The 14,821-nt window shown below is 43.6% G+C and overlaps 1 protein-coding gene across 10 annotated transcripts in view; it reads left to right on the top strand.

Moving 5' to 3' along the window:
• PRKX (protein kinase X-linked) overlaps positions 1–14,821 on the top strand; it is a 166,532-nt gene that overhangs the window by 64,419 nt on the left and 87,292 nt on the right. For all 10 annotated transcript variants that reach the window (XR_011434888.1, XR_011434889.1, XR_002805448.2 and 7 more), the window contains exons 5-6: positions 6,253–6,348; positions 10,180–10,237. Coding sequence is in view for 3 of the 10 variants with exons in the window: in XM_070257808.1 (XP_070113909.1) it covers positions 6,253–6,348; positions 10,180–10,237 (154 nt within the window). In the remaining 7 variants the exon portion in view is untranslated. The remainder of the gene's footprint in view (positions 1–6,252; positions 6,349–10,179; positions 10,238–14,821) is intronic.

The following is a 14,821-nucleotide window of genomic DNA, read 5'->3' as shown; positions in this document are numbered from 1 at the left end:
TCCTTGAATATATTTGTCTTCTGCATGGACTCTTTTTGGAGTAACTTGCAGAGCTGAGTAATGTACATGTTGCAGAAGGATAAATAAATTAGGACTTTACGAACAAGCAGCGTGCCAGGAAGGAAAGAGTGTGTGCTCTCCTGACATCCCAAACTTGGGTTGGACAAGATTTGGAAGGTCACATCTTCTCCGCGTCCAGATACCAAAGAGGTGGACCGATTGTCAAAGCATCACGTTAAATGTTCAAGTGCGCCTGAGGCATGAGACAAGTCTGATTTTCCTCTACCAGGAATGTAAAGCAAGCATCCCCCTCTTAGAAGTCTCGGAGTTGGGGTTCACCCTCATCCTGTTATTAGATGTTTCATGTATGTTCTCCTGACTGGAATTTCCTGAGACGATGAAGCACTGTGCCACTTTACCCAATGACAGCCTCTAGAAACAAGGGAGCTGTGGATGTGTGCACCCACGAGTAAATATTCTACTGCGCGGCTCTCTCTGAGCTAAAGGCTCTTCTCTCTGGTGGTGTGGCCGACAGGCAGCTGGCCGGCGAGGTGCCCAGGACAGTTGCCGGGGGCACTTGGCCACGCCTCGGCCTCCTTCTGCCCTCTCTCCTCTTCCCTTTGTCCATCCTTCTTCAGCTTGTGTGTTTCCTGCTGGTGAGTCTTGCAGACACTGTGAGTTTACTCCCAGTTGTAGGAAAAGCCACATCCTGTTCCACCTGTCTCATTTCCTGCAGGGCGAGTCTAGAGGTTTTTACCCAGAAACCTTCCTTGGTTTCAGGTGGAAAGAAAGAGGGAGTCATTCTTCTGCATTGAGGCTGTGGCCAGCCAGAGTGGCATCTGTGAAAACCTGTGTTGACGTGTTTGTCTGTCAGTCATCCATCTGCCATCTCTGTCATCTATCTACCTACCTATCATCTCTCTCTCCACTTATCTATCTGTTGTTTATCTATATCTATCCTCTATCATCCATCTATCTATCTGCCTATCATCCATCTATCACCTCTGTCATCTATCTACCTACCTATCATCTCTGTCTCTGCTTATCTATCATTTGTCTATATCTGTCCTTGTTCTCTCATCTATCTACCTACCTATCGTCTATCTTCTTAGCTATCTTTTATCTATATAATAATCTTCTATCTGTGTATCATCCATCTATCAATTATCCATCTATCATCTCTATTTATCATCTATCTATGTATCCTCTGTCATCTGTCTGTCTATATCTGTCAATCAGTCTATCATCTATTCTGAATTTTCTATTACTCTTTACCCAAATGTCTCCAGTAGTTCACATCTTAATATACACCCTAGCTCAGGAAGTCCCAAGCCCATCAAAGGTTAAAAGAAATTACACATCAGATCAATCCATGGAGAAGATACAACAGTTGTAACTATTTATACACCCATACAGATCAGTTTCTGCTATGATACCTACAGCACATTTTCTTTCTGTAATATGATTTGACCACAAGAGGACAGTATTGTCTGAGGAGAATTGAATCCTGGTGTCTGGTGATTTAAAACAGAATGAGGCCCACGTGTCCTATGTTTTCTCTTTATTATTAGGGTAGAATATAATATTATAGAATAAAATAATATGGAATCTTATTGGTAAACACAATATTGGGGCCTAATATACTATTAGAATATAATATTGATAGAATAGAGTTATTAGAATAGAATTAGAACAGGTTATTAGCATATATTAGAATTATTATATTAAGATTATATATAAATCATTATTAGAATTATTTAAATATTATTAGACTGTATTAGAATTTAGAATGCAGTATAGTAGAAAATGATGTAATTAGAATCTGATATATTATTAGGCTCTATTATTAGAATAATTGATCATGAATAACTAAAACCCCCTCCTAACCCAAAGCACAGTAAGCTCACCTTTGCAGTACCTCAGACTGTGGCCTGGCCCTCCCCTGGGATCACTGGCCGCCCTGCTGTCTCTCATTCATGCCAGGAGGCATTAGCCTTTCCCCTGCCTACAAGGCTCCTGTAGGTCGTCCCCCTGGCTGGACCCTGCTCTGCCCCTCCACTCCTTCTGTTTTCTTTACAGCACTTATCAGAATCTGCAACCATCAGGTGGTGTGTCTTGACTGCACGAGACCACTGGACCCAACCTGCCCGTCTCGCCCCCTTGAGCCCAGAGACTTCTGGTGGCCGACTGGACGGGGTTGCTATGCCTGTTGGGCAAAGTCCTCTTGTCTCCATCTTGCTTATTAGATTTCCATTTTCTGTATTCGCATCCTCTGCAGGATCAAGCAACAGACTGTTTATTCCTTTAATTGGTCCTTTAAATCTTTCATGGGGTACAAGAAAAACCATTTGTTGGGTAAAACCTTCCATGTGATTTTGGTGGGAGATCATCTCATAACTGGCATTTTATTTTCATTGAGTGAGAAATGTTTAGGTCAGATAAAACATGCATGGTACCTTCTGGAACAGAATCACTCATAGGCTTTTTCAGTAGCTCCAAGCTCAGCTGTGGTTTCTTTCGTCCTCATCCCCGTTCACATCTCTCTCTCTGGAGAGTTCAGTGGCACAGACCTGTTTCTGTGGAAGGTGGGGTGTGCGTTTGCAGTCTCATGCATGTGGAACGTTAACTGCAGTGCAGTGCATTTGCAAACCTTTTGGCCTAAGGACTGACCCTAAACATTTTCAACAACCATCTCTCCCACAAGTTATCACGTTCCTAAAAGTTATGAACACTCCTAAAAGTTATTATCAACCCCAAAGAGCTTTTGTCTGTGCAGGTTGTATCTGTCAATATTTACTGCATTTGAAGTCAAAACTGAAATTAAAAATATGTACATGAATTTATATAAAATAATAAACTGATGAAAGATTAAGCTAAATCGAAATTTTAATGAAAAAATAGCTATGCTTCCTAGAATAAAAAGCACCTAGAGAGAAGAATAACCTTGTTTTACATTTTGCTAATCTCTTTAACCCCCAGCTTAATCCAAGGCACCTGGATTTTCCTCGTTTTCTGCACCGTCTGCTGTGATATGTTGTTTTGGTTGAGGTTTATGAAGAAAATGCAACGGCATTCAGAGTTGTAGTCAGAAAAAGGAACTCACAAGTTCTTGCAAAGGCCTTGAGGAACCATGGGGTCCCCTGGGACCCCAAGTTAAGAATCGTGGCTGTCCTGCCTCAGACAGGCCTCTAGGGCTCTTTCTTTCATTACACTTTGCCCCCAACCCGTGCATCGCCCAGCTTGTTGCTTTTGGCACTTTTTCTGAAGAACAGAGATTTTCTGTTTCATCCAAGCGTATCAGAGCAAGGGATCTTTGAGGAAGAAGTCAAAACAGGGTGAAATTATAGCAGCCCCCCCCCCTTCTCTTCTCTCTCCAAAAACTCTTTTTTTCTTTCGCGTGAACCCATTTCTAAAGGACCCGCCTTCCCAGGCCAGCCCCCTGTTAAAATGTTGAGCAGATGACGTTTTGGCTGATAGTTTAGGACCGTGTTTTTCTAACGGGGTTCTCTGCGAGTCTGATGAAGAGCATGAAGTTGCAACAACTATGGCACCTCTTTCTGGACCATCTTTTACTGCAAGATTTAGGTGGGAAGAAGGGTTGTATAAAAGTGATCATGGGTGGATGGTGGGCAAAATGGCAGAATTGGCGTGAACTAAGGTGAAATTCTTGAGGCTGCCTTCACGCCAAGCGTGTCCTTTTGATTACAGCTCTCACCACAGCTAACTTTACGTCACCTCTAACGCCTGATTCCGCATAATGAGCCCTCGCTGCCTGTTTCTTGAGAATTGGAAGTATTTTGTAGGCTTACGGACAGAGATTTGAGAAATTCCTAGGGCACTTTGCACATGCAGTGGGAGTCCTGCCTCTCGGATTTGTGTTCTCCCTGCGTTTTCCTTCGGGCAGGATCTGTGAATGCTCATTTATTATTTTTTCCACTCGTTAAACTTCTGCTGACATACCTTTCCCATGATATGGTCACGTAATGCCAGCCTCCCGAGAACACAAGTTTAATATTCTCCATAAATGTTTGTAGGTATGCATGACACATTTTCTCCTGGTGGTTAGTGCTCCATTTGTGAACATGGACCTTTCCCCGATGAAATCACACAGCTGAATGTACTCAGGGCTGCCACCCAAGAAAGAGGACTATGACTCCCCCAAACATTGTTAGAGAAAGTGTCTGGCAGTGGAGGAAGGGCTGACGTGGAGTCATTAACTACAGCCTTCACAGTTGGCGAGAGTGGGATGCGTGTCAACGCACAGACCTTCACTGCTGAGCCTGGCCTGGGTTGCTGCTCAAGACATGGTGGCTTGTAACTCTAGAAGCACAAATGGCTGAATTGTTGTAGTTATGAGATCTTAATAACCAATGGCTCACAGAGAGACAGCTGTTGCTTTCTCAACACTGTGTCTCTAGTCATGCCAAAGTGTAAAACTGAGGAACTGAAATGTCATTTAAGGAAAAAAAAAAGGGGTTTGATGCCATCTCGCACGCAGCCGCATTTACATTTATTTAATATCTTCCGTTTTTCCGATTAACCTACCTCTTCTTCTCCTTCAACTCTCCCAGTCATTTCTACCTTTTTTTGTTGGTGAGGAAGATTAACCCTGAGCTAACATCCATTGCCAATCTTCCTCTCTTTTTCTTTGTTGAGGAAGATTAGCCCTGAGCTAACACTTGTGCCACTCTTCCTCTACTTTGTATGAGGGATTCCTCCACAACACGGCTGATGAGTGCAGTCGGTCCGCACCCGGGATCCCAACCCATGAACCTGGGCCACCTAAGCGGAGCATGTGGAACCTTAACCACTCAGCCACGGGACCGGCCCCCAATTTCTGCTTTTGTACTTTGTATTTCTGTTTTTTAGTTTTTTATATTTTTCTACTCTCCCTTATACTTAATATATTTGCAGAGTTAATATGTATATTATGTATATTGATTTCCTGTGGCCTTCATAATAAATTGTCACAAACATGGTGGCTTAAAAACAGCAGGAATTCATCCTCTCCTGGTCACGGATACCAGATGTCTGGAATCAAAGTGTCGCAGGGCCGCGCTCCCTCCAGAAGCTCCAGGGGAGTGTCCCTCCTGCCTCTTCCAGCTTCTGGGGCTCCAGGTGTCCCTGGGCTGGTGGCCGCCTCCCTCCCGTCTCTGCCTCCATCTTCATGTGGCTTCTCCTCTGTGTCTGTGTCTCCTCTTCTGTTTCTTGTAAGGACACTGTCCTTGGATTTAGGGCCACCTCCTCCAGGACGCCCTCATCTCAGATCCTTCACTTCATCACGTCTGCAAAGACTCTAAAATTTGGTCCCATTCACCAGTTGTGGGGTAAGAAAATGGATACATCTTTTTGGAGGCCACTAATCTACCCACTCTGCTCAATTTTTCTTTAAAAACTTCAGGAATTGATTTGGAATCAACAGGAGAGTTATTTTTGCTCCTTGAGATTTGCGATCATCAGTCAGGGTATCGTTAGAAAACAACATTTTATAAGATATTGCCATTGCTTGTTTCACTGAGAAGATCTAGTTCAAAATAAGCTAATTGGAGGTGGTGCTTTTGGGTTGAGGGTCTTTGCCTTGGACAAAATGAGAAAATATCAAGGATATAATTTGTGCCTAGGGACATGTAAGTAGCTAGTATATAAATTTATTGGTCAACTTCTAGATTTTTCTTGGCCTTTGCAGTTTTACGTGTATTTCTTCTTTAGCTTAGCTTATTTCAGATTTCTTTTTCATTGTCTAGACATTAGAAAAGATAAGTCTGTTGACATTCTGTACCAGGAATATAATATTTACTTCTGGTGACTATGCCACAGACAGCAAGCAAATGGGCATGGCCATGTGCCAATAAAACTTTATTTACAAAAACAACCTGGGGGCCAAATCCTGGGCTAAACCTTTGTGCTAAGGTCTAAGCTGGAAACCAGTCTTGGTGTCACCTCCCTAAGTGTGACTTAGGTGAAGAATGCAAAGAAGTTCACTCGCGATCTGGTGCAGGTGACATTTGATGTTGTGCCAGCAACCACGAGAGTTGGTCAGAGGGTCTCGTGGGCTGCGACTCTTCCTGCTTTTCTTCTTAAGACCATCCCTTCACAGTGGGCTCCAAGACATCCGTGACTCCAGCCTGGGAGGAAAGTAGGGGTGTGAAATAAACTGATCTGCCTGTGTCTAGCAGAGATAGTCATCGTTACGAAGAAGGGATTTTTCCATACTTGCTCTCCACTAAAAACGGATGTTTATTCTTCCAACAGGTTTCCTCCATTTTTTGATGACAACCCATTTGGCATTTATCAAAAAATTCTTGCAGGCAAAATCGATTTCCCGAGACATTTGGATTTCAGTGTAAAGTAAGTAAAACATTTCCTTCCTCATTGGGTCTATTTATTTTTAAGCCATCTGAAAATCTCGGTCAGAGCATCTGCTGAGCTGTGTCTGTCCACGGGCTGTGCTCAAGTTCTTTGGGGTAGTCATCTTTTCCACAAAAAGGGGAAAGGTTTTCGTTTTCTGTTTTGATGATTCTTTACCTTTTAATGACTCGTGGTCATAGTTGATGCCTTTGGAGATAAGTGATATTCACAATTAGCAAATAAAGGCATGTGTTATCGTATTCAGTGAGACAGCCGCTGTGGGGTTTGACAAGAAGGATCGGCTCCCGCTCCTCCTGCAAGTTTTGCAGTGGGCAGAAGTGTTGATGGGTTTAGCAGAATTCATCTTTTCTGCTTAAACTATTCTCATTCTTCAAGTCCTTTTTCACGCTAAACTGTTGAGTGATGAGCATGTTACTTCAGGAACTTTAGCGTTGCTTCAATATTCATAACCTTGGGTTTGCATTCCTTTAAATTTGAGGCAATAGGGGGAAAAAAACTAAGTTAAAAAATATAGGAATGTTTTTGGTTTTCCAGATACTTTTGTCGATCTGGTCACCTTTTAGCCATTTTGCACCGTAAGGAGTCCAGACTTCTAGTTGTTTCAGTGTATTTCCCAGATGAGTTCATTGGATCACAAAAATCAAGTTAAATGCATTTAATTGAGAATTAAAATTTTCTCTTTTTCTTTGCAAATTTTTTAAAAGTATCCAGTGGAAATTGGGTTCAGGGAAAACTTATTTCATGACAACGGATCAGTTACTGGCGCCACTGGCTTTTTCCAGTTGCGTTTCTTAGTGCTGAATGCCCCCTAACCAGATGCTCTCAGTCCCAATGGAAGACAGTATTTCTCTTGGCTTCTGTTGTGTTTGACACGCAGGTTTTCAAAGATTTTAGCAAGGAAAGGAGGCTCCATTTAAAAAATAAGTCATCTAGAAGGGGCACCTTATGCAGCGAATGTTAAGATACAGCGCTCAAGTTTATTTCCTCCTGCATCAGCCCTGATGCCCTAGGGGTTAAAGTTCGGTGTGCTCCGCTTTGGTGAGCTGGGTTCATTTCCCACGTGTGGAACCACACCGGTAGTCTGTCAGTAGGAATGCTGTGGTGGCGGCCCACATAGAAGAACTAGAAAGACATACAACTAGAATATACAACTGTGTACTGGGACTTTGGGGAGGAAAAGAAAAAAAAAAGAGAGGAAGGTTGGCAACAGATGTTAGGTCAGGGTGAATGTTTCTCAGCATTGGCAGATCTGTCGCTTGATGGTCGCCTAAGACCACCTGGAATTCTGGGTAAATCTACAGGGTATGAACGTCTATTGTTCCTGGCACAGATGCCTGTTGGTGGAACCCACTCTGTGGTGGGAGTGACTTAGGTGTTGCCCTTAATGCACTTGCCTCAGGGGAAATAAGCATGAACTGTCTCATGCATTCTCGAAGTCAGCCTCTTTGTTCTGTAGACTCCTAAAGGTCTTGGGCAATTCCAAAGCTCATTGGATTTATGCCCCCTTTTCTCAGGAGAAATAACTTAAACCCTTCCAAGAGCAGTTTCCCCAGAGAAAGGACGACCTATAACATCTTAGGTCATTTTTTCAGTCGTTGATGAGAAGGGCATGGAGCAGTCATATTAATATACTGAGTAGGTTTCCAATGTTTTATGGAAAAGAAGATATTATAGAAATAAAACAAACAGAAGCTTATATTAAGTCTGGTCTGTGGCCACCTCCCTCACTACTTCTCATCGTTTATCTTTATTATGAAGCGAGAACCAGCAGTGGCCACTCTGGAATCCTTTGGTCTGAAGACCTCCTCATCTGAGGAGCTCTGGGCCCTTTCCTCCTGCCCTGGGACCCCCATATTCCCATTGTGGGGGCTCAGCCAGAGCAGAAAATCTCCGACTCTTTGATGCTGTTGATGATTGCCAGCGGTGGTTGAGTAAAACGTCCCTTCTTCCCATTATTGGCCAGATCTTAACGAGTTGACTGAGTAGCGGGACCCTCATGAGTCATTTCGTATCCAGATTCCTGTCATTGGGTGGCCGTGATGGTAGAATGTTGCCTCTCAATTTCTGGATTCACACAACCTCACCATTTGACCATGTCAACTTGTTGCGTTGGAACATTTCTCTTTGGAAAGAGACTAAGATTCCTTATAGGAATATATGTAATTGAAAAGGAAGAAAAAAGCTTTGGGTCTTGTTGCCAGCTTGGTAGAACTAGTATTTACAACTGTTTCTGCTTGTCTGAAAGTGTCTGATCGAGAGAAGCCAGCCAGCACCAGGATAGTAAATAAGATTTAGAATTTCGGCTGACGTGAATCAAGGGGTTGCCAGCGGACACAGAGCCCGTCCCAGCGTGGGGGACCCCTCTCACAGTCCCAGAGTTCCTGGGTGGCTCTGCCATATTCAGTGGTCCCTTTTCATCTGTACTTTGTGCTTTCAGGACCAAGCTGCTTTGTAAGGGTTTGATTTTGTGTTTTAAATAAACCTTTGTTCTATAGTCCCAGTACAGGGAACTTCAAATGTGTGCACTCCTGGGTAGATAATAGGGAAAAAAAAGAAAATACACGTTTATTTGGGGTTGTTTTGGGAGGGTGGTGTTGGGCGACCTCGTTTTGTTTTTTTGGTATGCGAAAATAATGAAGGAGAAACTCAGCAAGTCCTGGAAAGATATCTAAGTTTTCGGTGCCCGTGTATTTCTCTGCCCTGCTCGAGAGTCTCTGAGCCTCCAGTGAGCCGGTGTTCCCTCTTGGATTTTCACTTAGAGACAGAGACGCTGGCCAGTCTACAAGCTCTCCCCTCCTTCTTCAGGATGCGCAGTGTTGGGAAACTCTGTGGTCACAGCTGTTCCTTGCCGAAGTTTGAGATCAGTAGGAACCTGGTTGATTCACAGTCTAGGCGTGAGGGACCTTGGGTCCCTACATCCTCAGATATGCCTCCCTGGGCTCAGGATGTCCACTGACTCATTGAGCTTCCCAGCTGGTCACCGAGCCCACGGCGTGGACTAAGTCTGGGTTTGTTCTCCTCATCCCGGGACATAGTTTACATCAGGAAAGCTTAGATGCTTAAAGCTGGGTCACGGGTTGTTGACGGTCCCGGGGGACGTCCATATACACTTGAAATGCCTGGACATTATCATACATAATAGAGTTTATGTGTTGTATATAAACACACCCCCCCGCACATTATACTTTTTGCTCCCTTTAACGTCTACTCTTAGAGCTAGCCTATCTTCTGGAGGTCTTAAAACTCATCTCAAACTTCCCATCCTGGTCGGACCTCCTTGCTGTATTCTGACGCGCTCCATTATTTGGGAGGAATATCTACGTGAACCAGCAGACTTTAAAAGACTCACAATAATTTGTGCACTGATGAGGAAGCAAGCCTTCTAAAACAAGAATCTCATAAATAAGTATACCCCCCAGGGCAGAGCGAGACTGGTTATTTTGGTAAAAGCAGACGTCGTCTTTTTGGCAGGAATAGTCTGACAGGTATATTTCAAGTTAAGTGGCACAATCCTCGGCGGGTGGGTGAGGGGGCCACATATTTCTCTTGCTCGTATTCAAAGGCCTTTTTCAGTAGAAAGATTCAGTCATCCTTTTCCCCTTAGCGCCGACCCTGTGTGCGCACAACCCAGTGTTGCATAAATTATTTGCGAACCGATAACGGTAAGAATCGAGTGCTAGGAAACGTTTAGCCAAAATGAAAATTGAACCGCTGGCCAGATGCATATGTAGTGGGTGGGTTTTACTGCTGTTGACATGCTGTCTTTGCCCGCTCCGTATCAACATGTTTTTGTCTCCTTCCCCCATACAGAGACCTCGTTAGGAAGCTGCTTGTTGTTGACAGAACAAGACGACTGGGAAACATGAAGGTCAGTGCTGGTGTCCGTATATAGTAAGTGGTATCCATTATAAGCTCCTGTCATCTGACACCACAAATTTGCAGTTACCAACAAAGGCATGCGTGTTTAATCATTGGCCAAATTTCACATCTGGGTTTCTGGGCTTGCAGAATCAAACTGGGTCTGCATCTAAATCCCCTCTCCTCTTCTCTCCAAAAAAAGCACGTGACTCCACAGAGATTTGTCAGTTATTATTTTGTTTATTTTATTTTTTTAAGTGGCATTATTGGGATATAACTCACATACCACACAGTTTACCCATTTAAATTGTACAGGCTGGTGGCTTTTAATATATTTACAAATAGAGTTGTGCAATCATCACCACAGTCAATTTTGAAGAACATTTTCATGACCAGAAAGATCCCTCATACCCTTACGCTGTCGCTCCCCTATCTTTCTGTCGCTCCTTGCCCTAAGCAGCCACTAATCCACTTTCCATCTCTATAGATTTCCCTATTCTGGGCCTTCATATACATGAATCGTATGATCTGTGACTTTTTTACGTCTGACTTCTTTTCATTCAGCATGATGTTTTCAAGGTTCATCCGTGTTGTAGCATGTGTCAGTACTCCATTCCTTTTCATGGCTGAGTAATATTCCCTTATGGGAATAATATGGATGGACCACATCTTGTTTACCGTTATCTGTTGATGGACATTTGAGTGGTTTCCACGTTTTGGCTCTCATGAAGAGTGCTGCTATAAACACGGTGTACACGTTTGTGTGTGAATTAATCATTATTTTAGAAGTTGTACATCATGTATGATTTTTACAAACTTTCACTTGAAGGGAAATATTTTTAAGGGACTGACTGTCGCATAAATGGTATGATATCTTAGACACACGTTTCGGTTCTGTTTTGGCATCACTGAATTTGAGAGAATCTGTGGGCATCTGTAGTCTTTTTTTTTTTTTTTTAAAGATTGGCACCTGAGCTAACATCTGTTGTCAATCTTTTCTTTTTTTTTTTTCCTCCTTCTTCTCCCCAAATCCCCCCAGTACATAGTCGTATATTCTAGTTGTGGGTCCTTCTAGTTGTGGCATGTGGGACGCTGCCTCAGCGTGGTTTGATGAGTGGTGCCATGTCCGTGCCCTGGATCCGAACTGGCAAAACCCTGGGCCACCAAAGTGGAGCGCATGAACTTAACCACTCGGCCACAGGGCTGGCCCCGCGGTTGTAGTCTTGAGAGACATAGTAGACCCATGGACGAGAGTTGATCCCCACAGACCTCTTGAGTCCCTCTCTTTATGTGGGTATATTTGTTTCCTGTGACTGCTGTACCAAAGTACCACAAACTGAGAGATTAAAACCATAGAAATCTATCCCGTCCCCTAGTCCTGGAGACCAGGAGTCTGAGATGAAGGTGTCGCAGGGCCGTGTTCCCTCTGGAGGCTCCAAGGGATGGTCCCTCCTGCCTCTTCCAGTGTCTGGGTCTCCAGGGTCCCCGGGCTGGTGGCTGCCTCCCTCCCGTCTCTGCCTCCATCCTCACGTGGCTGCTCCTCTGTGTCTGCGTCTCTCCTCTTCTGTCTCTGATGAAGACATCTGTCATTGGATTGGGAGCCTAACCCAATGACTTCATCTTAACTTGATTACATCTGCAAAGACTCTGTGTGCAAGTAAAGTCACATTCACAGCTCCCGGGCGTTAGGACTTGAGCATGTCTTTTGGGAGGGGCACAGTTCAGTCCATAACAGTGGCCAGATTTGTCCTTCACATTATTCATGGATTCCGACTAAGATCTTCAGGTCTCTAAGCGGGGGATTAAAAGCTAACTTATTGGCCATTCCTGGGGAAAGAAACAAATCTGTGATATGGATTGGCTGTTCATCCAAGGTTTCTGACATTTTAGGACAAATAGTACGAAAATTATTTGCTAGACTCAGAGGTAGGGTTCAGGATAGTACCTTGCTGGCATCGTTTGCCATTTCTTTTTTTTCCATTGCACGGTTAGAAATGGTATCATCAATGGGAGCCGTTGTAGTGAATCTGTAACTTGAGGAACCAGGAACCCAGCAACATCATATTGCGATGCGATGTCAGAGTGTGCGTGATAAAGGCTGTGGAATAATAGCACGGGGGCACCTCCAAGCTCAGAAGCTCCCAGCCCACTTTCCTCACCTTATTTTTTTTAATGGGCGTTATGTTTCAGAAGAGGTTGAGATTTGGAGAAAAACTGAGAAGATAGTACAGAGAGCTCCCATATGCTCACACCCAGTTTCCCTTATTATGAACATCTTGAGTGTGGTACCTCTGGCACACTTCATGAACCAGTGTGTACATGTCATTATTAACTGAAGTCCACACTTTATTTCCATGTCCTTAGGTTTTCTTTCCAAGAATCGCATCCCATACCCCACACTGCATTTAACCATCCTGTCTCTGTAGGTTCCTCTCGGCCGTGGCAGTTTTTCAGAGTTTCCATGTTTCTGAGGCCCTCGATAGTTTGAGGACTGGTCAGTTATTTTGGAGAATTCCACTCTTTTGGGATTTGTCAAATGTTTATCTCATGATTAGCCTGGGATTATGGGATTTTGGAAAGACTCTCCCTCCCCTCCCCCTCAAATGAGGAACCCAAAGTCCATAAATTATATTTTCTCTGCTTCTCTCAGCTCCTACAATTTTATGTCATCACTCAGTTGTGTTACTTGCATTTTTTTCAATACTGCCTTTGTTTAAATTTGTTTCTCCAAGGAGGACACTACCATCCCTCTTTCTCTTAAGATATCATTGACATATAACATTGTATTAGTGTCAGGTGCACAACATAATGGTTCGACACATAATGATTTGTGTTTATTTCCTAGAAGGAACAAAGGAAATCATTATTTCTTTCAAGTGGACGTTCTGCTAAAAACTTAACGGCAGGATGTTCTGTGTGCCAAAACCTCTTTTTGAGCCCAACATTCGTTTTAGGCTTAATACTCACCCGATCCACTTATGTGTCAGCTTCCAATAGAAGACGTCATAAAAATGAAGCTCTGTTGACATTTAAGTGTTGCATGCTTCATTTATCACACACAACCAGAACCAAAGTACAGAAGGCTGGCTCGCCTGTAACCTGCTCCCAGCCAGCAGCCCTCTATTGTCTTTAGATACCTGTACCCCTGAGGAGCGAGCCAGTCCATGTAGAGAAGTTTGGATTTGTGGAGAAGGATGCTCAGGACTAGGGCATTGGGTGCCCCCGGGCTTTCATCTGAGCCTGTCCATCCAGGGACGTGGTCTGGGCTTGTTCTCACCACAGCTCTTCGTGTGGGTGGATGAGTCTGGTTTTAACGCCACGGACGTGCAGCAAGAAGCAGGGACCTTTGTCAGGTCTTCAGGGACAACGCAGATGACCTGCATGTAGTGACCACTCTAGGTATCCTGGGATCGGGAAGAACAAGCTTTTCTGGTCAACGGAATCTGGAAACAACACTCACAAACATGCAAGCTAGGACTTAGGGTATGGATTGGGCTTCCTGAGGTGGAGATTGGCTGGAAGAGGCTGAAGAAACTGCCCAATTAAAGTGAAAATGTGTTCCTGAGTTGTAAGTGGTAGGGCAGGTCCAGCATAGGGGGACATTGTTCTTTCGCCAAGGCTGACCATCTCTCCCTTCTGTGCTGTGTCGCTGTCCTTGGGCAGGGTGTCTCCCTGCATTCTGGGTGGTGGTTGCAGCTTCCTGTTTGCACGCATCCCCATCGTTGGCTTTTGCCATCAATTCTCTCACCTCTCTATGAAAAAGGGTCTGCTGTTTATAGTGGAGAGCCCAAGGGCCTTATGTTGGCATTCAGCAGCCTCTCCATCCTACATTTCTCACCTTGCATTTCACTGGATTCATGATACACTCTCAACACCAGCCTTGATGGTTAGTAACCCCTCCAGATACCTTTCATGGTCACAGCTTGCTGTTTTTCTCCTCTTGGTGCTTCTTCATTTGGAGTGTTTCTCGTTCTCCTTCTGAAGCGTACCCATTGTGTTTAACTCTTTCATCCTCATGAACATTGCTCTGTCCTCCACACTTGGAAAATTTCTAACACTTTCTCTTACACTTCCTCTTGTATTAGTTGAATCTGTCTATCTTCTGTCTGTGTATCACCTGTCTGTCTATCCATCCATCTATGTATCTATGTATCATCTATCCATCTATCTATCCACATACCAACCATCCAACCATCCTTTCATACATCTTTCTCTATCATCTCTCTCTCTATCTTCATCCTATCCATCCAACCATTCTTCCATCCGTCCATCTCCATCATCCATCTTTCTATCTATCTATCTATCTATCTATCATCTATCTATCTATGCATCCTATATAGATAATCTAGGTATTTGGCTATCACGATACCTTAGTATCCATACTAGAGTTTGATCTGTTTTAGAGTAAACTTGAAGTCTTATTTGCCTTCTCTCAGCATTCCTCAAAGTAATGCTCAACAGATATTTGTTGTTCAACTTAGATGTAGTTGAAAAATAGTTTTTTCCATTAGAAAAAGAAAAAGTTGTCAAAATAATACAATTGGAAAAAAGTAAAAAAAAATATGGCATCATTATTTTTTCTCTTTTGGAGTTA

Source organism: Equus caballus, chromosome X (genome assembly GCF_041296265.1).
Source record: "Equus caballus isolate H_3958 breed thoroughbred chromosome X, TB-T2T, whole genome shotgun sequence".
Classification (NCBI taxonomy): domain Eukaryota; kingdom Metazoa; phylum Chordata; class Mammalia; order Perissodactyla; family Equidae; genus Equus; species Equus caballus.
The sequence above is the reverse complement of the archived record's forward strand: the minus strand, read 5'-3'. Positions and strand labels throughout refer to the sequence as shown.